The sequence below is a fragment of the Acromyrmex echinatior genome, chromosome 9 (assembly GCF_024713525.1).
Source record: "Acromyrmex echinatior isolate Ae372 chromosome 9, ASM2471352v2, whole genome shotgun sequence".
In the NCBI taxonomy this organism is placed as follows: Eukaryota; Metazoa; Arthropoda; class Insecta; order Hymenoptera; family Formicidae; genus Acromyrmex; species Acromyrmex echinatior.
In genome coordinates this window covers 12,853,795-12,878,407 of record NC_141860.1, presented here as the reverse complement: position 1 = coordinate 12,878,407, position 24,613 = coordinate 12,853,795, and the positions used below count along the sequence as shown (strand labels likewise).

Below are 24,613 nucleotides of genomic sequence, written 5' to 3'. Positions count from 1 at the left end.
GAAAAGACTAATTCGTTGCTTTACCTTATCATCATGTGGACTTTATTATATAAAGGGCTAATGCTAAAATGTACACAAGATAAGTTATTAAAAATGTTCATTATTGCGGTAGTAATAATTAATTATACACATGAATAGTCGTCTTCTACTAGAGAGTGAACGATGATCAATTTTCTTTTCGAGGGCTATAACTTTTAAATATCAGATTCGACGCGTTTACTCGTAATTAAATTACAGCAAATACACGGTCGTATGAGACAAGGTCGGCGTAAACAGCGGGCCGCCGCATTATATACTAATCGATTTGTCTTCTCTAGGTTCCTTTAGTCGCTCCATCAGCTTGCCGTATTTAAGCACCGATTACATTGAGACGTTTCGCTCTAACGCGCGCTTTACACGTGGTTCGCAAGACAAAATCGTTTTACTTACGCACTAGTTAAGTAATCATATCTTTCTTTTTAAAATGACGTATCAGATTTTATTTAACTATGAGTAGAAGCCAAAAACACACTGCTAGCACCATCAAAACAGTGCAATTATGTAGTTTCATATAATCTTAAATCAACTATATCGCGCTGAATGACATTTCGCAATTTAACGACACATTTTGTTCATTTTGTATATAGCTAGATTTTTAAGAAATAATATGTAATCACATCGCCTTACCCTTACAGCCACAATATATCGGGAATACAATATTGTAATCGTAACGTTTAAATAACAGATTGCATTTAAGTCTATCGTTCGTCCACAGCAATGGACAGTACAGTTACGCATCGCAACTATACGCGTTTATATTGTGGATGAAAGGAAAAACATCTGGTCGCGAAAACTAAATAATAATAAAAAAAATCGCTGCTTAAAGAAACATCTGCACGCAAAACAGCAGTAAAAAGTATTGATGCGAGTAAAATAGTGTCGCGATGGACGACGAGTAATGCGAATTCCTGATTCGCAAAACGCGACGCATAAACTTAATAGCGTGCATTTATGCACCATATGCGAGACGAGTCGCTGAGATTTTAACAATCCAGTAGCGATCCCGTCGCATCGTCGACGTATTTGCCGCCTAATTCATAACGCGATACGTATGTAAATTTAAATAATCGGAATTGTTCTCCCTTACATCATTTATCGTTCAAGTGACCCATCAACCGCTTCCTATCGGCATAAAGCCAAAAAAGGATGATACGAGCGATCCGCTTATACTTTCAATAATACATAACGAACCTCATAGACCTGCCTGCGATACTGCAGACCATATTCCAGGTATCAGACAATCTTTTTATCCAGCGTTTCCAGATACTTCCGATTACTTAAAGTTGCACGGTTGCCACTTGCCGATTAACGATATGCATAATTAAATTACTACACACACACACAGGAACCAAAAGCACAGATTTCGAGTTACTCGTAGAATTTGTCAGGTATAAGGAATTTTAATAATTGAACAAAGCATACACGTACAGTTTCAGTAATATTTATATATATATAGCCCAGTCTTACAAAAGAGTGACCACATCGTTTCAAGGGACGGGCAAACATTGCTCACTTGCGTTAAGACTAACAATCGATGTGCTGTCAGTTCAAAGTTTTTTTTAGTTTCACTGAGAAAGTAGGTATCGTAATGTTACAATTATCATAAGCACAATAATAATTAGAAACCAATCTATTAGATTTAAATACAAATCCTACTTTCACTCTCCTATATGTTACTTCCATTTTTTTTATTTATGAAAAAACAAAGCGGACATGTGTTGTCTGATTCAATATATATAATGCTGGATGACCACCTTCAAAATTGCCTCAATTGCCGTTGTGGCAACGTTTTTCGCGGACTTGACGAACCGCGAGAAGTTCAGATCGATCACGTTTGCCTGAGGATTCCTCGGGCCCGAATACTGCTTAAGTTTAAAAGTATACGAGCCATAGCTAATTTCAATCGGTGCTGATGCGTAAGTGGCAATAGGCTGGGGCTGTTTCTTGGTGGTGTTTGGATGTTGAAGTCAATGGAGATTGGCGCATCACATGGCATACTTGCGCGTCCATTCACGTGCCAATTCATTATACTTCTCCCTGTCGGTTTTGTATATCCTGGCTATCTCTGGTACCAGTGGGTCATCTGGATTTGGATCGCACAGCAAGGAGCATATTGACAATAACACTGTAAAATGATTAATAATATTAGAAAGTTATTGATACAAAACATAATATAATATATTTTCCAAATGCATATTACATGAAACACGCGTACCTTTTGATATAGTGAGTGCGGGAGACCATTGAGATCGTAAAATATCCAAACAAATACTTCCATTACTGTTGATATTGGGATGATAAATTCTAGTCGTGAATGCCACCTGGAAATAAATGATAAATAATATTATTTGTGGCGAACATTTATTTGTATCCTTTACTTTTCCAATATATAATAAACATTTCAATTGTAATATGTACCTTAGGAGGTTTAAAAGGATAATCTGTTGGAAAGTGTATTGTTAGGAAAAATACTCCTCCTTGATACGGACTGTCAGGCTGCAATAAGAAATTTAAAAACATAACATATTAAATAATCATTTATAATAAAATTCTATACTATAGTATATTAATTTTGATAGCAATATATTTATTAAATCTATTTAAAAAATCATTATAGCATAAGAAACATAAAGTATAATATATAACGACCGTATTCCGCTATACTGTCAGTATATGTATATCGGAACACAACCAATGTATAATTATCAAAAATTAAATCTTTTCATCACATTTTAATATAAAAAGATCTCACATTTACTATACAAATACAGTTAATAATTAGAAAACCACAAACAACTTTTTGGAGAGAAATACAAATCACAGAATACATGTTTCTTATAGATTTTGGATTGAATCCAAATTAGTCCAAAAAACCATTTGCTCCATCATGTCGTTTTTAGATAATCAAGAAAAATGATGAAAAATCTAAAAAAATATTTGAATGAGCAAAAATAAATATCACATTAAAATGTGATGAAAAGAACTAATTTAAATATATTTTGATAAATTAAACAAAGTGTAAGAACAAAAACAAATTTTGTTTTACTAATGTTAGATACTATAACTTAACATATCATAAAACAAATCCATGTAAAGTATTATTATGCAATAAACAGTCAGGTAATGTGTGAGTCATGGAAAGTTTTTCAATTTCAAAAATGAATATTTTAATTGTTATTTTATGTTCTAGGGGTAATTAAAATATCCATTTCTGAAGCCGAAATAACTTTTCATGACTCATGCAGATCGCCTATTTGTTGCACAATGTGTGCAAATTTGTTGGAAAATTTTACACGAGTTTGTTTTATGACGTGTTAAGTTATAATACCTAACATTAATAAAGCAAATTTTTTTAGTTTTTTGCATTTTGTTTAACTTACCAAAATATATTTAATCAGTCCTGCAATCGTATTTTAATGTCATATTTACTTTTGCTATTTCTTCAAATGTTTAAATTTTCATAGATTTTCCATCATTTTTGTCGATTAAAAAATTGGATGTAATAGAGTAAAACAGCTTAAGAATTCGGATTCAGCGATCCAAAATCTAGAAAGAAATATCTCTGGTTTGGTTCTCTCTAAAATTTTTTTGTGATCCTACGTAATTTATATAAATTCTTATTTGCAAAAAGCAAATGTTAAAATTAAAAATTTGCATAAAGTATTGCATTACTTACTGGTCCCATGATTGTTGCCTGCCAGTGGAATACTGGAAAAATTAGGTTAAACAATTACATGCAAGTTATAATTAAATCATGAGATAGCTTACATATTTATTTTTATAACACGTTAATAATAAATAATTATTTCTTTCTAATAAAAAAATCGAAATAATCTATAATATAAATAAAAAATTCCAATTAATATGGTAAAGTGCTCTAGTTTCAAATTTATAATCTATAACTTGAACTGTATTCCGATATATATTATTAAGATATTTGTCTATTTGTTTTTTTGTCTTCCGAAAATCTCTTTGTTCGCCAACTAATCAACATGCTTGAAAAATTTGTCATACAACAAAAGCCAATATATCAATCTTAGTGTTATGTTAAAAATCTACATAGTTCATGTTATGTACATTAGATTTAGTACTGACAATATATATCCGAATACAGTTTTGGTACATTAATATATTATTTATTTTATATTATTATATTTATTTATTGTAAATATAGTACTTACAATCGTCTCCTACAGGTCCAGCCGAGCATTGTGCTGGCGGATCTCTGCCAAGGTCCTGGAGTTCCTGAAATTACAAACAGATAATAGCGTTACAAAAATTTCATGAAGTATCTACTGATTTATAAAAAATAATATAATACAAGGCATCTAATTACAAATATTTTAATTAGAATGAAGATTTATATTTAAAATAAATACGTCCTATTTGTTGCTTTTCAGTATACTCTACTGCAACGATTCCAATTATACATCATACCATTATTCTATAATCAGCTTTGATATTTATAAACATATATACATCTTCTTGGCAATAGAGCCTCCTAAATTCACGTACATGTACAGTAATTGAACAAGGTATCGTTGTATAATAATGGGAATTCCCAAGACAAAGTTATTTGTTATCCTGCAATCTTATTTACAGTATCTTTATAACAAAGATCAGACTAATTACGGTATATTACATTGTTCAAGTATCCTACGATCCTATTGTTATTAATATCATCACACTATCATAAATGATCAAGATGAAATAAAAAGTGTAAGTAGCTTTTCGCTGGACTCTATAGCCTTGCTTCTATAAATCGAGCTCTCCAATTGCTCCATGTCAAACATCATTCTATACAATATCGCTATACAAACGATAAATTAAATATTATTGGCACTCATAGAACATAGAGCTGCACCATGTCAAGTAATTCACTTTATGTATCTAAAGGCTTTCACAGCAGGCCACTGAAAAAGGTATCTCGCTAATCACCACGAGGTATCCGCATGATGCAAAACAGTGTAAAAGGCACAAAAGACCAACGAAGAGCACCGAAGGAGAAATCGAGAGAATGTACGAGCCGGCGTGGGGATATGGTGCGGATCGCGTGTTACTTCCGGAAACCTCGCGGTACACGAAGCACACGAAATTGAGCAAATCCATCCGGGTTCTCACTGTCACCGAGGAGTGACGAGCCACCGAGGCGAGCCTGGGTGATGGGTAGGGGCGTCGAGGGATTCCCGCGGGTCCTAGATGCGCACGGCACGGCACGGCACGGCACGGCCGCCATCTCCGCGCGGTGAAGCACGATCATCGTGCTCGGGTCGTCGTTGTCGACGATGACGACGACGGCGAGATTGCCGCCGAGACGAAATGAGACGACACAAGAGACGAGACGAGACAAGACGAGACGGGATGCGACGAGATGCGACGAGATGCGACGAGACCAGACGGTCTGGCGTGATTCTTCCAACGCTCAAACACCCTGCCTTTCGCACCAGCTCGACGAGGGAGAGAGAGAGAGCGGAGAAATCGTTAAGGGGCGTACGGCCGGGCTTGGAGCACGACACAGGACGACAACGCCCGGCCGTACGCGTGGCCACGCGGCACGAACGCCGATCAGCCTCCACGTACCTTATTAATTCGCTTTAAAGCCATTTGATGAACTGTGTGTTGATATTAACTGGCCGCAAAACCAGACAGCGATACGCGCTTGCCGTGGATCTTTGATTAGGGATTGCAAGATGGCTGCCTTCTAAACGTAGGCCGACTGCGCTGGTCAAGCGCGCTGTCGCGATTCGCACTGTCGGAATGGTCGGAACACACGACGCGTCACGTATTTCTACACGGGAGGTGTCCGCGCAGCGAGATCCTCACGGGCAGATACGGCGCAGTTTCGTATTTTTATCGCGCTGCTTTTTCACCACGGCCAGGGAACGCTTCGCGGACGCGGCCTTTCGATCTTCCAACCGGGCCACCGTTGAATTTCCTTTTGTCGGCAATCAGCGGATTCCCACCGTACACGAGCCACCGCCGACAGATGACGCGGCACAACGACGACCCGACCTCTGGGTTCCGTTTGCCGTTCGGTCGTTCCGTTCGACCACGTTCGACGTTCGATGTTCGACCCGGTAGTGTACACGCTGCACACGCACTGTGTCGTCAGTCGTCGATCTCGTATGTACGTGATGTACACTCTACGTCGAAAGTGGTCGAAATTAAAGAAATAATTCGAGACTCGAGACCGATCCTCCGGGATCGAATGATGTAGAGAGGGGAGAGAGAGAGAGAGAGAGAGATCGGATTTATAAAAAGTACGAAAATTCTTTTCCTCTCGTCCGACTGCCTCTACTTTTCAACAGCTTGTTTAAACGTTCAAGATATTTTGCTACAACTAAACAGAGGAATGACCTTGCCCGCTTATTGCTTGTCATTGTGGTGAATAGATTACTCATGCTTGCGAGCATGCTTGAAAGATATGGTCATGCTTTTTGATGAGAAATATGACGAAGATATGTTGCGCGAGAAGACAACAATCGTAAACATCAGCAAGAACTCTTCTCTTCGGACCGCAGAGATCTAATATATATGTTTTATGTTGACGAGTCCAATAAACATGCGCGCGCGATTACACGAGGCAGCAACGTGTGTCGCGTGTATTGGTTCTTTAGTTATGATTCCAATCGATTTTCTCAACGAAATGAAAATTCTAGAAAAAATGACTACGTATTATGGAACGGAATTAGGAACGAATTCCAATTAGAATTATTCTGTAGAAAACATAATAGAAATTTAGGGAATGATTTAACAATTCTGATAAAATCTATGATACGTATAACATTTAGTATTTTCCTCGTATATGAGCTATTGAGACATTAAACGAGATAGTATATATCTCGCAGGTAGTTCAGCTTCGAGATAATGACGCACTTCAGGCTTTCTCGATAAATATATAGTATGACGTAACGAAACACAGCGAATATTCATCACAGAAATTGATCTGTCATTCGAAATTTGTATATGTATAATTATGTAATAACCGTCGTATATATATATATATATATATATATATATATATATATATAAATAACGTTACTACGATCCAAAACGAATTACATAATCTAGGCGCAATAATCTATAAAAGATTTTGGTCATCCATAATCTATATGTAGATATTATCTATATAATCCAATAACTCCGTTGGCAATGTAAAATTTTCAGCTTTCGTCTACAACCTAGAATTTCAATGCAGATTTTTATATTGTTCCGGACTGTATATAGAATGCTGAAAAAAAATTCCTACATATTCATAAAAGACTTAATGAGTTTTTATCGTAGAAACTGAATTGCATTTTAAATTCTTCGCAGCGTTTTAAAGATGCAAATTAGTATCAATAATATTAAATTGCTCATCAATTTAACTTGCAAAATTAATTATATACTACAGCCTTAGTCTAAAATTTTGAATTTCATAAATAATCGGCAGTTGCTTGAACTGGAAATTGTAGAAATTCATTAATAATCGAGATTCGCTTTAATCGAATATACTTTCTTTATTCATTTGTGTTGTATTTCATTTATTTTTTAGATTTAAATTCATTTAAAAAAATTCATAATAAAAAAAATTACCGCTGAAGGATGAATATAAAATTTAAAAATACAAAATAAATGATAAAATTAAACGATAAAAGTAGAATAATTTAATAAAACGCATATAATGCAATTTTTTTATCTTCGAACACAATACAAGTCCACTATGAAAAGAAACTACAAAAAAACCTAGACAGTTAATAAACAAACAATTAATCGAAGCTGCTCGCGTCCACGTTCACGTCGATCGTTCTCTTCATTATCAAAAAATGGGGTTGGAAAAGTAAAAAGGAATAAATCAACAAATACAAGAGCCGACCGCGTCGAGAGCTTGTCGCAACCATGTCGGTCATGGCAGCCATATCGATCATGGCAAAACGCAGCAAACTCCAACAATCGTGCGCGTGCCACCAGAAAATATACGCGCATCAGAAGAAAAAACCGAGAGATCGTTGCAAGAAGAAGAGGCAGGTCTTCGTATACAATCCGGAGGAAGAGATCTGGCACGAGCCCTACATGCAATTGCTCCACCATGAGTTCTCGGACAAGTCTGTGCTGTGCGACTCCAAGATAGAGCTACCCTGGAGAGACATCGCCCTGCGGTCGGCGATAAGGATTCGTCCTGACGCGACGGCTGTCGAGGACGATCGGGACAATCGGGAGACGGACGAGACGAGGATCATCGAGAAGCGAGAGTCCACTGGAGCCATGACGTTGCCGTGGCACGACTTGCTTATCACGGAAACTCTGCGAAGCACGTTGGAGGAAGCACAGCCGGAGCTCTGCGACTCATCGGTGGAGATACCCTGGGCCGACCTGGCGCTGGAGATGCCGATGGAGATACGACCATCGCGGGAGCAGATCTGCGCGACCGACGATGTCGAGGTTCCCTGGAACGAGATCTTGATGCCGCGTAATATCGTCATCAAATCCGAAAGGAAGCGACAACATCCCTCGTCCAAACAACCACCGCGCTCGCGTGTTGCCACGACGTGCATCCCTTGTGGCAAGCCTACCTGCTGCGTGAAAATCCGTGCGAAAACTCGTACAAATCCTCACGAAAACGTTGCGGGTTCCAATTGGGTTGTCGCTTGCATGTAGACACTTATTTGCTGATTTGATTAAATTTCAATGTCTCGATTCGAAAAAATTACGTATCGCTTTAATATTAATATCGACTACGTTTAGCAAAGTGAGCGTTCAGTAATTCTATATTATAAATAAATTCTACACTTCCTTTACACAGAAATGTAATAATCAATTTATTATTAAAAAATAATAATTACTTATTTAGAATATCAAAAATACTGGCAACATGCAGTGCCTTTTATACTTAAAATAAGTAATTAATTACTGTCTTTTTATATAATTTTGTAAGAGTTAAATTCGATAAAAAATTAAAAGCAAGAATAAATTATATTAAAGAATCACTGAGCCGTTCATTGAGTTGCTTTGTTCACCGAACATATAACCATTGGCTGTGTTGAACAGAAAAAGCAGCTTTGCAATTGTAAGATTATTTAATATGATAAGTTATATAGTTATTTATATATTTACATTCACTGACGAGCTAAAGGCAAGTAAAGGAATTTATAATAGTTACAATTTTATTTTATTTAGTTATCATTACAGTATTACTTTGTCTGCTAAAACATAGACATTGTTTTTCTCGTTAAATAAATTTCACTCATTTCAGTAATCTAAATAGCAACGTTTACTTTCGAATATTTGTAAAAGGAAGTAATATTATTAACTCAAACTGAAATAATACGATGCAAAACAATGTAAGATTACATGTAGTAAAAATTGCCGAGGAAAAGTTCGATTTGCATTTTAAAACCTTGATCCATTTGTTTTACTTGCTGGATCTTGTGTTACCAGATTATTATCTTTTATTATCTTTTTCGAGATCCTTATAGCATTAACGTAACAGAGAAAAGTAAAGACCTTGAGACGGTTCGAAATTGTTTTTTTGAATTAAAATGAATTTATTAAATTTATCATGTAGGAAATAAAAAAATTTTCTTTGAAAATTTATCTATATTTATGAAACGACAGTGTAACTGTCAGTATCGATTAAACGACAATGAAACTGATAGTATTGATTAAACGAAAAGTATGTTATTTTTTTATCATTACTAGATTATTATCTTTTTCGAGATCCTTACGTCGTTCCTCAACGTAATAGAGAAAAGTAAAGACCTTGAGATGGTCAAAAATGCTTTCTAAATCAAAATAAATTAATTTAATTTACCACATGCGAAATAATTTTCTTCGAAAATTTATTCACGAAACGACAGTGAAACTGATATCGATTAAACGAAAGCTATGTTATTTGTTTATCGTTTTGTGTGTGAAATCCATAGAAACACACATTGAATGTTTTTCACTCGATAGCACAAGTCGACATGAGCATCGTTCTGTCTTCGCTATTTCTGGAATCCCAAGAGAGATAAAAAGACATTCGTGTTATCTTTTGTATCATTAAATGGAAAGCTATCCATTGTTTTCCTTCCTTGTTTACACGATAGCATTCGTCTTATCGACAGAGTGAAAATCTGAATACCGGAGTCGTAACCGACGTCGACCGACGTGAAGTTGGTGGCGCCACCGCGGTAAATCGCCACGTTTCGGCTACCATCGGATCGCGTCGGATTCAATCGGCTCTCGTGATCCGCGACCAGCCAGTCGGCACTTGTCAGCGAACGCGTACGGAGGTCGTCTATCGTGAGCACGCGCAAGAAAGATGCAACCGCGAGCGTCGTGCGAGCAAATGAAAATGGCGTAGTGATCGGCGAGCCGAGTAAGTGTTTATCGTCCTGCCACCCACGTTTTCACAAACAGCCGTGTGTCCGCCATTGAAAACGCCGTCGTCCGCAGCACGAGCGATTAGGTTATACCTTCTCCTGCGGGAACAGTCGAGCTGAGAAGTGCGCCATGATCGAGTCGGGACGACGAACCCGGCGACGTCGTTAAGGTGATTACTTATGCAGTGTGTATCCCGAGTGTGCTTTGGTGAGTCGCGCGCGTCGAGGCAAGGAATCCCGTCGACGGTCGATGTCTTTGTCGTCGTCGTTGTCGCACGCCCGCCAACGACGACGCTGACGCGAACGACCTAAACGTCGCGACGTGACGCGACGCAACGCGACGCGACGTGACGGGTAACACGGCGAGTACGTGTATCCGGCCGCGACACGTGCATGAACCCCGAAAAAGCAAACGAGGGATGTCCTGCGCGGCGACCGCAACTAGGATTCGGTGATCCTGCCTGCTCGTGACAGTTCGACGACTCGCTCCGATCCGGGCGAGACCAAGATGGCGCCACCGACGTTTTGACACTTGCCGAAGGACGATCATCCGTCAGCTGGACTTCATCGCCGCCCGCAGGCGACTCGTCTATTATGAGTAGAGAATTCTACGTACCCTGCGTCACACCTTACGTCTATCAGGTAAAACCCTAAACTTGATCGATTCTGTTATTATCGAGATTCGAATGCTCTGATGCTCGCAACTGCTTCAATGGATCGCGTAAAAGAATATAGTCTCGTAACATTCATGTATCATAGAGTAAAAGATATCTTGTCACTTATCGGTCAAAATCGGACGTATGGAACAATATATCTATATGTATTTAAATAAGCGGTGTGTAATTATATATCTGAGATAAATTTATTTAGATACATACATACATACATATATACATATATATATATATATATATATATATATATATATACAGTGAGAACAAAAAATATTTGTACAAGGGAATTTGTTATTAAAAGAATCTTATTTGTAGAAAATAAATATTAATTAGAAATTTTATACAATAAATACATTCTGTTCTAATATAAACAAACGAATGTTCACATATATTCTTGATTGTAGAAGCTAAATTTCTCATCTGTACGAATACTTTTTGAGCATTCAAACAATACAATTTTTTATTTTCGCTTATTCTTCAGATGATATGTTTTATATAATTAATACACATCTTTTTGGTATATATCATTTTAAGAAATATACAGTCTATTTTATTCTTTATGAATAAATTGTTAATTATCCAATAAGAAATGATGGTCAATTAAATGTCGAATCGACGTCAAATTAATGTTGAAATCGTCGTATTCATATCGATTCGATATCAATTCGATGACTTATTTCTCGTTGAATAATATTTACTTTTTAAAAATAAAGTTTTTTTAAAAAATATTTTCTCTATACGAATACTTTTTGCACTCACTGTATTTTTTATTTCAACATCCGATCATAAGTGACGCTTCTCTTATTTATCTGATTTATTCTGTGATTTGTTTCTAACTTATTATTGTTTTATGTTTGTGTTAGAAACGGTCCACTCAAGTCTCATAGTATTGTATTGAATTTTTAACATAATATGCGAGTGCAAATTACTTAATGATTGTGTTATAATCGTGTCTGTGTTGATTTTGTTTTCGTTCACGTCGCTCGTTCCTCGATTCTACGTCGAGTTTTCCATTGCGACGTTTTATTTGACTCTATTCCCAATGCCGCAAAATTCAATATTTTCAACTTCCTTGCTCGAGATTTGAAAGCGACCAAGTTGTCGATAAGTTTTTTTAGTGGTTTTAGTATCGATCGTTATGTTTACTAAGGAGAACCAGTAATACCGAGACTCTTTGTAAAGGAAAACATAATAAGAAATCTGTATAAACATGAATTCGACGGTTGTAATTACATTTACATGATAGTCACGCGTGCGATAGCCATAAACGTGAGCTTTAGAATATTTGTTTTTATTTGTAAAAACTTGAATTATAGACGTTTATCAATTTCTTTGTATTGCAGTTTCTTATTGATAAATATATTTTAATTATACTCCTATAGGTATTCTAATTTACCATATCAAATTTCTCTTTCGTTTCAAATTATCATGTTGAAATGCATAGAAACTTAATTTACTTAATAAATATAATGTAAATGATATACTTGCTTTTATATTGCAATTTGTTTTTATTATTTATAAAGACTTTAATTAATAGATGTTTTTTAAATTTATTTATATTGTAATTTCTTATCAATTAAAATATTCCTTAAAATATTCCTAGTATTCTATTTTATGATATCGAATTTCTTTTTCATTTGAAACTATTGAGAAACGTGGAAAAAATATATAAGATGTTACGTACAAAATATTATTATCTAATAACAAAATATTGTTATTATCCAGCTTAATTTGCCATGGCAAATTGTGCACTCGGAGAAGATATCTATTCTATTATTTTCTATCATTTAAAGTCTCGTTATTCTATATTGAACGTTTAAAGTATCCGTATTAACAACATTAATGACGAGGAACAAAAGCCAACCGACCGGACGCAATGGTCGATATCGAAATGTGCGACGTTCAAATTGATAAGTACGATTGTGATAAAAGAGGTTTTATCGACGATGTGATTCAGATATGAGTGATACAATCAATAGGGAAGCCTCGAAGAGTTCGGATACCCCGAAACGACGAGATTCCGTGGATCACACATCCATTAATCATTCCAATAAAAAATCTTTACTCTCCGTAATGAAACAGAAGGTGAGAATATATTATTTAAGGTTTCGATAGAAGGAAGTTGAAAGATAATGTATATGTTTGAAGAGAAGAATCCAGATATTTTGCTGATCTAAGCAACAGTTTCTATTTTCGATTACTTCGTCAACAGTTTCGGTTGTTATTATATCCCTGTAGGCGCATAATATTATTTAATATTTAAGCATATCTTTAGAATATTAAATGTACATTTAATATTCTAAGAATATGCTTAAAATATTAAATAATATTATGTGCCTATTGGGATATGAAGCGGTTTATATTGCAATATCAGAATTCGAGAATAAGTTACTATTTTTTGTCTCTCATATCCCATTAAACTGATTAAACATTTGACATATACTTGTATTATTCGGTACCTATTGCACTTTTATAATAAGTGTAAATAAAGCTGACTTCCTGAAAGTTTTGTAGATAAAGGTCTAACTATATTTGAAGAATTTAATTAAATGGTTAATTAAATGGAGAGAGATATGAATCTTAGAACATCCTACGTATGTTCTGACTTCTGCATTGTAATTTTTTATCATATTCTATTACATAATTAATACAAGTTTTCCGTACTTACATAGAATGAATGATTTTGCTGAAGGAAATAATTTTCAAATCTATATCTGTAATTTAGCTACATGGAAAAAAACGTTATGGTTGCCACAACTGAAAATAATTAATGATATTTTCCACCCATCAATACAATTTAGTTACAAGAACTGTAGTACGATTGTTGTATAACTGTATTATAGTTTTTATAATAAAATTGTGTCGATGAACGAAAAATATCATTAATTATTCTCGGTTGTGGCAACCATAACGTTTCCGTGTAGCTAAATTTAAGATACTTCAATAAAATCATTGTTTCCGTGTACAATCGCATTAATTGTGGAAACTTCGACTTCATAAATGTCCAGTAACAAAATAAAATGTATCTTAAGTGCCCAGAAAATTATATAAGCCGGTCAATAAAATATTAATTGAACAATTTAATCGGCTTTGCGACATGATGGAGGGGCGAAATACGTATTTTACCTTCAGGAGGAAACATCGTCTAATGAACACAATGCACAGATTAGATCGAAGCTGCCTACCTTTCATAATCCTTTGAAGCGTTTTATGAAATCGAAGAGTGAGAGGGAATCCGATTCTCAAGCGGAGAACGTGAATTATTCCGAAATTCGTCCGCGTGTCCTCGAGAAAATCGACGAACTTGCGAATGTTGACAGTGGTAAAAATATCACTTTGATAAACGAAGAAATATATGTCTTTTTCAAATTTTTTTTTCTCTAAAGTTTATATTTTAGAGAAAAATTATTAAAAAATATTCCCTTTACATTCTCTCTCTTCGTCAGCATCCACGCTGAACGAACAAGATACGGAAAAGAGCTTGGATTATCAGTTCGAGCATCATCCTATGGATGCTGCAAGGACGCGCGAATCTTACCAAGACCTCGCCAGTTATTTCTCCGAAGACCCCGATGAACCCTCGACCTCCGCTACGAACACTATCGTCCTCTCCGCGAGTACCTTCGATCGTGATCTCGAGAGAACGGAGCCGAGTAAGACCTTATAGAATTTCAACTGTTGATGCCGGTTTATTTATAAGATAAATATACATGGAACGATGCACATAAAATATTGGCGCTCGTGATATTTTTAGAAATGATTCTGAGTAAATTTATCCTTATTTAAATTTGCCTGGAATATATCGATAGTGGTATTTCAATTTATTACGAATTTATTATGAATCGAGAATTATAAAAGACGTTCTCAATTTTCTATAATATTTAAAAATCGATTTAAAAATCTTCTTTTAGACGCGTATAATATATTTAATATCAATTATAAATTCAATTACAAATATCGACATTCATCAAGTCAGTTATAAAAAATGTTCTCAGTTTTCTATTTAAATTGATTTAAAAGGCTTCTTTTAAATGCGCGATATATTTGATAAATTGCAATTTCTTTAGATACTTTATGGTAGAGTAATTTTTTTTATTTATAATTGAAAAATAATGATACATCTGAAATAGTTCGCAATATTTTGAAGGTTTTTCTATACATCTGTACGTTAAATCGATAAATCTTAGAATCAAATAGCTTTTAGCATGCGGTGGGAAACGTCAGTTGCAATGTCTTACTTCCGTCTCCTTTCCCCGACGATGCGTATATTGCAGGCGAAAATCTACAGAGCACAACAATGACGTCGACAATTTCCACATCGTTCGGAAGCGAGATAACCGATACCGTCTCAAATTCTATGAACACCGAGGAAGTGTCAGAAGCGGATTTCACGGACACGTTGCAACGTGGTACCATTGTCGCGGTCGCTCCAATAGGACAGACGTTTTCTACACAATTAGGGTATTGCTAATTTCCTATTTTATTTTTTTATTCGAAAAAAGAGTAGCATTTTCTCAGTAGAAATTTCGGCTTTTAATTGAAAACATAAAGGTAAAACAAGAAATTGGAGTTATTCTTTGTTATTTTCAGAATTTCGAGCAGGGCATTTAACAATTTTTAAACTCTAAACTTTTTCTGTATATTCTATAAGATGCATCTGTGTTTTTTTTTTAATTAACTAGATTTTTATCAACTTTAATCTTTATCGCTTACATTAATCTGGCAATACGGAATATTTTTTCACTCTTTTATCAGCAATAGGGATCTTCGAGAAAATCTGAAAAATTCTGATATACTTGTCAAATATCAACGAGTTTTTACCATTATAGAAATCAGATTGTATTTTACTTATTTTTGGAAGATTTAAATTTACCAGAATTCACAATCAAAATATCGATGTTTTAAGACCCATTTTGTCAGTGGAAAGTTATATCTCTATGAAAATTTTCTTTGTTTATCACCCAGACTTGAAGTCGAACTCACTCGGTAGCCGAAGGCATAAATATCGAATTCGCAAGAGCGAATAGATACAGCATTGCGGTTCGAATCCGCAAGCTCGTTCGCGTGCTAACCGCGTTAAAAAGCAGTAACGGTATCGCCATTGCGGTCGGTTTACATTCGACTAACACGTTGGCGACATCCAATGTTCGCCGGAAACGGTCTCGACTGGTTGATCAGCTTTATAGGCCCGTAAATGATACAGACGAATAAACTATCGAACGAGATGCGTTGCTACTTAAGAATTGCACTCGCACTTTGAGAGGAATATCATTTTCTAATACATATCTGAAATCAGAATTGCTTATTACGCATCTATTAATGTTAGCAGTACCTAACATTAATAGTAATATCTAATATTATTAAGAGTATTGATACAAATGCGGATCAAGCCTTCAATTTGTGTTAAGCCTTGTGTTCGTTCTAGTCTTATTAGAAATCGATCCAAGATCTCGGACAAAAAAAGAATTAACGATTACAAATCACATTTGAGCAATTCGGTCACATAATTAATGCGATTGGTCAATTCTTTCTCCATCCGAGATCTCGATTTCTAGCATCGTTGACAAGGCTTAAGATTTGCCTCAAATAAGAAATACTATATAAAAAATATACTCACATATATATATATACGAGATAATATTAGTCCACCTTTGATCTCAATCTTGTAACTTTTTAAAATAGAATGGAATAAAAGTTTACATTAAATATCTACATTATAGATTCATGTAACTTTTTTTCGAAACAACATATTACGTGTCCTAAAAATATTTATCGAAGAATATGAAATGTTTTGTTTCAGTCTTTGCAAAGATACACACATTCAGTGAACTAATTTGTTCAGATGTGTTAAAGTGATATCTTATCTAAGTACGTCGCATCCGTGGATTCGAATTGCAACGAGTTCTGCGCGGAGCGTAGAACTGCACTTTCACGGTTTTGCGTCCTGCTCACTGGATCGTACGGAGATTCTATTTGATTACAAGCTGTACTATATGCGAGTGGTGGTTACGTCTCTCGGCGTGACTCATTCGCTTCGTGTACACGCGTGTACACGAGAGCATGCTTGTATCTATCGATCACCTCGTTTGAGAAAGTTGCGTGAGGTAACGCGCGTATTGAAACATTACTACTTTTGCAAAATATGAAATCGACCATCGCCGATATCAGTAATTTCTATTCCGTGCAAAGTCCTTTATTGTTCTCTTATCTTCTCGGTAACGTGTGTTTATTTTTCATTGCTTAGCACAAAGTTTTTACGAGAGGATCCTTATCTCATTATTTATATATATATTTTTTTAATACAAACTTTTGTTAATCCTTTATGGCAAATTTTCAAATAACTTTGGAAATAAAGGATGATTTAAAAAAATATCTAAAAACTAGAAGATACAGATTCAAAAATAATTTTGTTAGATCATTAAAGTAATTTTGTATCTAAAAGGCTCGTTGCTATTAGATAAGAACATCACTTTTTCCAACATTGTTTATTACGTTTGAGTGTCCTACTTAATTATTTTAATAATCCACAAACAAAATTATTTTCAGATATGTATTTAGCTCAATTTTTAGATATTTCAGCAAAATTATTCTTTTCGTGTATATTTAATAGATCAAACTGCATTTAGTAGTATTTATTTTGCAGTCTAATCTATTTTTAATTTTATAGTCTATATATAGTGTTTCTGTTATTTCGAATAGGAACATATAAGTATAAGTAGACTACAAGGCAATTATTTTCGACCTACTGCTGCCTTCTGTTCAATATCTTCTCAGCTTCTCAGCAACTTAAAGAAACACAATCTGATATCTGATGATGATTAATAACTTGCGATGACAATGTCAGACAAAACAATCCAGCTGTATGAAAGCGGGAAGAAAAGACTTTCTCTATATGCGATATAGATAGGAATTCGAGCAAATTTCTCTTTCCGAGCTTTAGTGCGGTTACTTCTTCATAGCATTGCCTTCTGTCCACTGCAGATTCTCTCTAATGAAAGCTTAAATTGCACTTTGCCGCGAAATAACTTCGGTGATTTGTCGGCAGGCAGGTGCATCCTGGCACCGAATATGGATTCGGGACATCGTACCAAGCGATCGATCGGCTTATGTTAATATACAGGGTGTTTCTGAATTACATTGTTCAAGAAAACATTTTTATTCGTCAACTTTTTTATCAATTTTAAAATTAATATCGTCTTATAAAGGCAAGACACAACGTTTATTAATTTTTACTTTTTGCATTTATTTTTAACGTTGATGAAAAATTAATGAAAATTTAAGTAAAAATACTTACAATTAAAATAGCAATTAGTTGAAGATCATTTTATGATTTATTTTTGAAAATTAATTTAACGATAAAGTCCTTGCCTTAGTCGCATAATTGATCGAAATTTTTTAAGGAAGAATTTATGGGAAAAAAAAATGAAAGAAAGAACTCAGATACGGATATCTACATATATAATCTATATAGACATAAAACGTCCGAAATACGCACGATAAAAATGAACCACTCTGTATACTGGTACAAACGACTGTGGCGTGCCGACAAACTTTGAAAATTTTCGATCGCGAGTAAACGAGGAATTAGTCGTCGCTTCGCAGTTCCTTCCAATACCGTCGATTGACTCCAGCAACGATTCCACGAGCCGTAACATGCCGATAATTTTGGTGAACAGTCGCCGGATGTCACGCGGCTCCGTTTCAGAGAATAGATTGAAATCATGTCTGTACAGGCAGGTTCGTGTTTGCGAAAATATATTCAAAGTAAACCGCAAATGGATCATGTTAAATGAACGAGCATGAATTTCGACATTAATCTCCGTTTAAGCAATATCCATTAATTCTTACTGATCCCTCGACCTTGTATAAAATTCCTCGTTCGCCGCGAAACGAGTATGAGTCACGGTGCAAGAATCATTTTATATCGGGGGATAATAAAATTAGCGAAGGCGCGCGTGCAATAGTTAGCAATATAAAGGCACGGATACTATTTTGCGTTATTATTAATCGATAGAAAATATGAATGTACGAGTCGGGATCACGTGCACGTTGAATATATATATCGGGTTCAGTCACCCGTGTGTTTCGTGGGCGTCTCCCAATGTGGTTTTTATTCTGGCATATGAACGCGTGCGTGCGTGCGTGCGTGCGTGTATGCGTGCGCGTGAATAAGTTCGCGCGATAGCGTCTTACTTATTGCTTTAGAAAGTAAAAGTCGTCGTCCTACGATGCACCACGTGCACGCAACACGACGTATGCGATGTGAGGATGTTCCTCGTGAAACCACGCTCCTGCATGCACGAATATTCATCGACTCGTTTTCTCTGTCGACCCTCCTTCAGCCTTCATTTCGAGATAATATACATAAATTATACATAAGATTACAAGTAATTTAAAGATAATTATTTTTAAAGTCACAATATTGTTGTACAGTTAGAGAGGATTAGATAACGCATCATTTTTAAGGTTAAAATAAACTTCCAAGTATTATCATTGTTTCTTTAATTTCTTGTTTATGACTAACATTGTAAAAAATTCAGACAATTCTGAATTTTTAGCCATAGTTGTATCAATTTTTAGCCACATTTCTCTGAATTTCGAGCTATAGTATCTATAAATATTTCTGATTTCAATGCTTAAATATTCAGACTGAATTATAGAAATTCAGAGAAATGTGGCTGGAAATTGATACAACTATAGCTAAAAATTTAAACAATATTCTGTCCGAAAATTCAGGCAATGTAACTGTAAGAAATCGTCAGCTCTTGTCCAAATTTTAGGCAATTTGTTACAGTGAATTTAAAAATAAAAAAATTTGCGTAATTTATGTTTTTTTTTTAAATTAAAAAAAATATTTCTTTCAGTTAAAAAATTTCTTTTATAATACATAAAGCCTAATTATTAGACTAATATTCAAGCTAAACTAATATTATTTTTACAAAAAATAAAGAAACTTAATAATAATCGAATCTTAGGAATGAAATCATTACCATGCCCGAGACGACAGAATCAAGAACGCGGGATCAAAGAATAGGTCGGGACGATCCACAAGAATATTACAACAGTACATTACGCATGGTGGTAATTCGCAAGCCGATATGTCCGCAAAACGACGAGCCTAGTATATACTGAACTTACATCGAATATTATAATTATCATTGTAATCATATATATCGTGATCAGCACACTGTTAAAAAAAAAATCTGTTTTTTTCGCGAATGTCATACAGATTAATGATCTTTGTCAATAAGAACTTTGCAAATAAAGCTTTCGCATAAATACATGTCGTTGATTTTTGAGAGCACCGTGGAGAGAATGGGATCATTCGATTATGCAAGAGACAAAGTAAGACTTGTCGTTTCACCTCGCGAATCCCTTCAAATCGTTGCACGTTTTACACGTTACACCGTCCGCACGAACTGTCTCTTCCACTTACATAGAAGAGGACTGAACTCGACATTTCTCGCGCAAGAGACACGTGCGCGAAATGCACGTTCAATTGCACTAAGCACTAAGCCAACACGAGCGCAATCGATAAGAAAAGTGTTTTCTCGCAAATATTTCAGATTACATACTTCACTGTCGGAGCGCATCTCCACGCGATGCTGCATAACTAATAATTTACGTCAGCTTCCTTTCGTTATCCTGAAAAACGTGAAAGTCTTCTCATTACGATGATTTGTCTGAAAATTACTTGTTATGAAAACAGTTATCCACCATCGTGTCAGTTTTTAAGGATAAATAGACTCGTAATTACAGACACTTTTGTCTATATCGATAAACCTTAATTTCTACTTTGAAACATTTTTCAAGGCGAATTTATAATTTATAGATTAACGACGGCACGGTCTATTTCGATCGGGGTTGATCTCGATATTGTAGTATATTGAATGTCGATTTCTCTACATAGACGTATTAGAACAATAGTGTGCTCACTGATGTCGGTGTTATTAAGCACAATTATATGTGGTTAGCGCAATCAGCGTATGCAGTGAAGTGTAACATTTATAATTAACCTACGACTAACTGCGCACGCGTGTGTGCCGTGAATGTAATCACAATTTGCAACCGGAAGTAAAGAAGTTAATTAAGATACATTTTTGCTCTTTCTTTTTCCTCATTTGCTCATTTAATTAACATTGATGTGTTTGCCGTAGCATTATTTTATAAACATAAAATTGAAATATTTTAACCCTTGCTTGCTATTTATTATTACCTATTATAAACTAAGTTTTTCATGAATGTTAAAGTTGTAATTACGTTTTCAAACTGATTTTACTTGAAATTTTATTTATATACACGAATACTTTACTTTCGAAGATATTCAAGTATTTAGATTTTATTCGCTTTTACGAGTATTATTTATGTTTTATGTAAAGATTTTATTGTACTGCACATATGACAAGAGAAAGGATGTTTAGATCTGAAACAAGTACAATAGAGGTAATGATTTAGTAGCATTGAATAAACAATTCGTCGTAAAGAGAGAAAGAAAGAGAGAGGGGAGAGAGAGAGAGAGAGAGAGAATCGAATGAACGCGTGAACATTAGGTGCTCGTATATATCTGATGTTAGAAAGCGAGTTACGCGAACGCGTACACCTTTGTTCGCGTTCATTATCCATGTGGTGACGGTGATTCGCCGGTAATTTCATTTTTTTACCTAAGCACCTATCCGTTTACATAAACGTGCGCCGAGAGAGGCATCGAGACAATGACTGAGATATTTCAATTTTGACGACGTAGTAGTGTAGTTGGCGCTGCAACGACTTACGTGTAACTCTGTTATTGCGAAACGCGATTATATAATTCGTAGTTTAGTTATTTCAACGGAAAAGTATTAATTTTTTGATTAAAAAAAATTAACGCTGTAAATAATCTCCGATTTTGTGATTTGGAGATTGACTGTGATTAATTATTAAGAGAATCGTACAAAGTAGAGCGGAGATTAGATTGTGACATAGATCATTGTATTAAGCGTAGTAATTTCTTTGTGCTACCTTATGCAAAGTATAGACGATATATATTTTAAAGTTATTTAAATATTTGCATTTGCTCTATTAGCTCCGTTCTATCACTGTTAAGATAAAATTTTAATTCTGTTTGAATCTTTTTATATATGTGAAGGTTAGTAACTTTATTCAAGATTACTTTGAATAGAACTCTTTGTTGTTCCGTTAAACCAATCAATTATCTAATTTGCAATTTACTTCGAATAAATGATCGAAATTATTCCATGCAGTTTACATCATTCACTGTACCGATCAAGTTGAAGGGAGGTTTATACGATCAATGATACTTGATTCAAATGATTTGACATAATTACGCGTTTGTTGTATGTTCTCTATCCATACAGTTTGCAATGAAATGGCGTTAAATGGTAATACTGCGGTTATTACGTAGCAGTGGCCATTGTTCTCGCAGAAAACAAGTTCCTGACATTGAAAATGATTCACGTGTCGACAGCATGTAGCTTGAGACCCATTTTTTGTTCGCATGACGTTAAACATGATCATCGTGATAGTACAATATATGATTTTAATTTCAATGATGAGACATTTTGGCACTAAATTATTACAATGACTATTATTTGTGACATCACCACAAAATAATACACGAAGATGCAATTTATGTAATATATAATAATAATATTAATTATATATTTAGAGAGTATTATAATATTATTTTATAAATCTCCTATATAGTGTTTTATATATTAGAGTGATTGCAATAGGCACTCTAAAGTTTCTACTTTAATTTAAGCGTGTGAACGCGGACATTTATAAGCTGGAAGTGAATTTTTTATTCAAATTTTTAAAACGCGTACTCGTATGTTTTCTCTTAAAAAACATAATCGTTTCGTAATCTTGAAATTTGTAAAATATGCGGTAAGACCTTTATCCAAGTCAAGTAGAAGAATAAAATAATTTCTAAAATAACAATACATTTCTCAGCTGTCAAAAACTATTGCGTATTTAACAATTGAGAAATATATCATTATTTCAGGATTGAATTAAGTATTTTACACTTCTATGACATATGACAGATGTCTCAGTTTGTATATTTTACACGTTTTAGGATTACGAAATTATTTTTAAAAGAAAATTTTAAAAGAAAAAAAATGAAGCTGTACGTAGCAATTAATTTATTGCATGTCATTTCTTGTCTCTGACAACGTACAGCCAATTTAAAGCCTTGAACCTTAAAAACGGAAAAAAATTAGGAAGTTACGTATAATGCATGTGTAATTTTCTGGGTCCTTTCGTTTTTAAGTTTGAATATATGTCGGCCGTTTATTCATATGTATAGATATTTTAAACGTGTAAAAGAGTTTTCAATTCTGTAAATCTAATTTGAAGAACTTTCTCATTTGCAATATTGGTAACTATTAGTTATTTTAAATAATCCTCCAAAATAATTCTCAGGTAAATATTGAAATAAATCAAAACATAAACTTGTTGTTAATTCGAACACCTGAAAAATAATTAGTTTATTTTGGCGTTCACATCACACTCGAAATTAATCCATGTTCAAGGTGTTCAAGTGCAAGACATGATTTTTGATACCAAAATATTCCTCAGGCAACAATGATTGAGCAACAAAGTTCGGACTATAGGTGTAGCAACAAATTAAATAGCATTAAATTTTTCAATTTATACGTTAAAATATTTTTGACACTACTGTTGTATCTTTGTCGGAGTCAAACACTTCACGATTGCAGCTCACGACGACTGCAGGATGTACGCATAGTAAAGTAATGTTTATTGGTAGAAGCCCAGGAGGTTTCACCGCTTTCAACAGTATGTCTGCTGTATATAAGAATGGTTTGCATTTCACCAGAGAAACTCTTGCAAGGAACGAGTCGACAAAATCGTCTTACATTCGCTTTCTATCTTTCTTGATGGCTTTGTCCTTGCTCGCGGCACGCCCTTCGTTTGTGTGGATGCTTCTTTTTTCCGAGACGGATTGTCGCCGTCTTGGAGCAACGTGTCTCTTGTGCCATGTGGTCTACAGACGAAAGTATACCTTTTCTCCCCTCATATATGTAATATCGACTTTTTCTTTTCTAGTATCATATCATTATTCTTCTTTTCTAATGTCATTTTACATGTTTAACTTTTCCCAGGGAGAGGATCCTCCCGTACATCTAAATAATCATAATATTTGTAGGAAAATATTTTACACTCTTGATCAGAGCCATGTAACATCTGTATCAATATAACTTTAATAGGTAAATCGTGAAAATGTATTAAATATAGTTAACTTGTTGATGGAGAAAAGAGAGAGTTTCTAGTTTTGTTGATAAAATTCTTCGCATTCATTAAGAAGACAGCACAAATTACGGCAAATTTCTTTTATTGTCTGTCTCCTGGTTTGTCTCGATCAATAGAGAAATTGAATCGCAGTTGGAAAGTGTTTCAATGATTCTTTCCGAGTTGTTCCTCCCACAAGAAATGAGAGTGTGTTTCTAAATCCGCGATTAAGACTATCATGAAAGAGTATTCTAATTATGATGATCCCGGATGCGTGTATAGATCGAGTTTTAATGCTCTATAAAG

The 24,613-nt window shown here is 34.7% G+C and overlaps 3 protein-coding genes across 4 annotated transcripts in view; 2 read left to right on the top strand and 1 right to left on the bottom strand.

Annotated features, from left to right (window-relative positions):
* Nucleotides 1-19: 19 nt before the first annotated feature.
* Nucleotides 20-6,042, bottom strand: eff (ubiquitin-conjugating enzyme E2 eff). The gene is made up of 6 exons (XM_011062555.2): nt 5,620-6,042; nt 4,221-4,284; nt 3,716-3,747; nt 2,458-2,535; nt 2,255-2,360; nt 20-2,164 (listed from the first exon to the last, which is right to left on the bottom strand). The coding sequence occupies exons 1-6, from the start codon at nt 5,641-5,643 to the stop codon at nt 2,025-2,027; spliced, it is 444 nt and encodes a 147-aa protein (XP_011060857.1). The 5' UTR covers nt 5,644-6,042; the 3' UTR covers nt 20-2,024.
* Nucleotides 6,043-6,049: 7 nt separating this feature from the next.
* Nucleotides 6,050-10,795, top strand: LOC105149853 (uncharacterized). The gene is made up of 2 exons (XM_087409698.1): nt 6,050-8,673; nt 10,107-10,795. Exons 1-2 carry the CDS (start codon nt 7,918-7,920, stop codon nt 10,350-10,352), a joined length of 1,002 nt encoding a protein of 333 aa, XP_087265824.1. The 5' UTR covers nt 6,050-7,917; the 3' UTR covers nt 10,353-10,795.
* Nucleotides 10,252-24,613, top strand: part of jvl (javelin-like) — a 69,272-nt gene continuing 54,910 nt past the window's right edge. Inside the window, exon 1 of one of the 2 annotated variants that reach the window (XM_087409195.1) lies at nt 10,252-11,024. In XM_087409195.1, the coding sequence (XP_087265321.1) occupies nt 10,977-11,024 (48 nt within the window). In that variant the 5' untranslated portion in view covers nt 10,252-10,976. The remainder of the gene's footprint in view (nt 11,025-24,613) is intronic. The other variant, XM_011062552.2, reaches the window with a different exon arrangement.

What these genes read in the sequence shown, in the direction of transcription:
- eff (XM_011062555.2), bottom strand. Translation starts at nt 5,643, where the DNA reads ATGGCTTTAAAGCGAATTAATAAG. An exon ending in TGGACCTGTAGGAGACGATT is followed by an intron (nt 3,748 to 4,220) that starts GTAAGTACTATA and finishes TAATTTTTCCAG; the next exon opens with TATTCCACTGGCAGGCAACA. An exon ending in CGCACTCACTATATCAAAAG is followed by an intron (nt 2,165 to 2,254) that starts GTACGCGTGTTT and finishes ATCATTTTACAG; the next exon opens with TGTTATTGTCAATATGCTCC.
- LOC105149853 (XM_087409698.1), top strand. Translation starts at nt 7,918, where the DNA reads ATGTCGGTCATGGCAGCCATATCGATCATGGCAAAACGCAGCAAACTC. An exon ending in ATTGGGTTGTCGCTTGCATG is followed by an intron (nt 8,674 to 10,106) that starts TAGACACTTATT and finishes TTTACACGATAG; the next exon opens with CATTCGTCTTATCGACAGAG.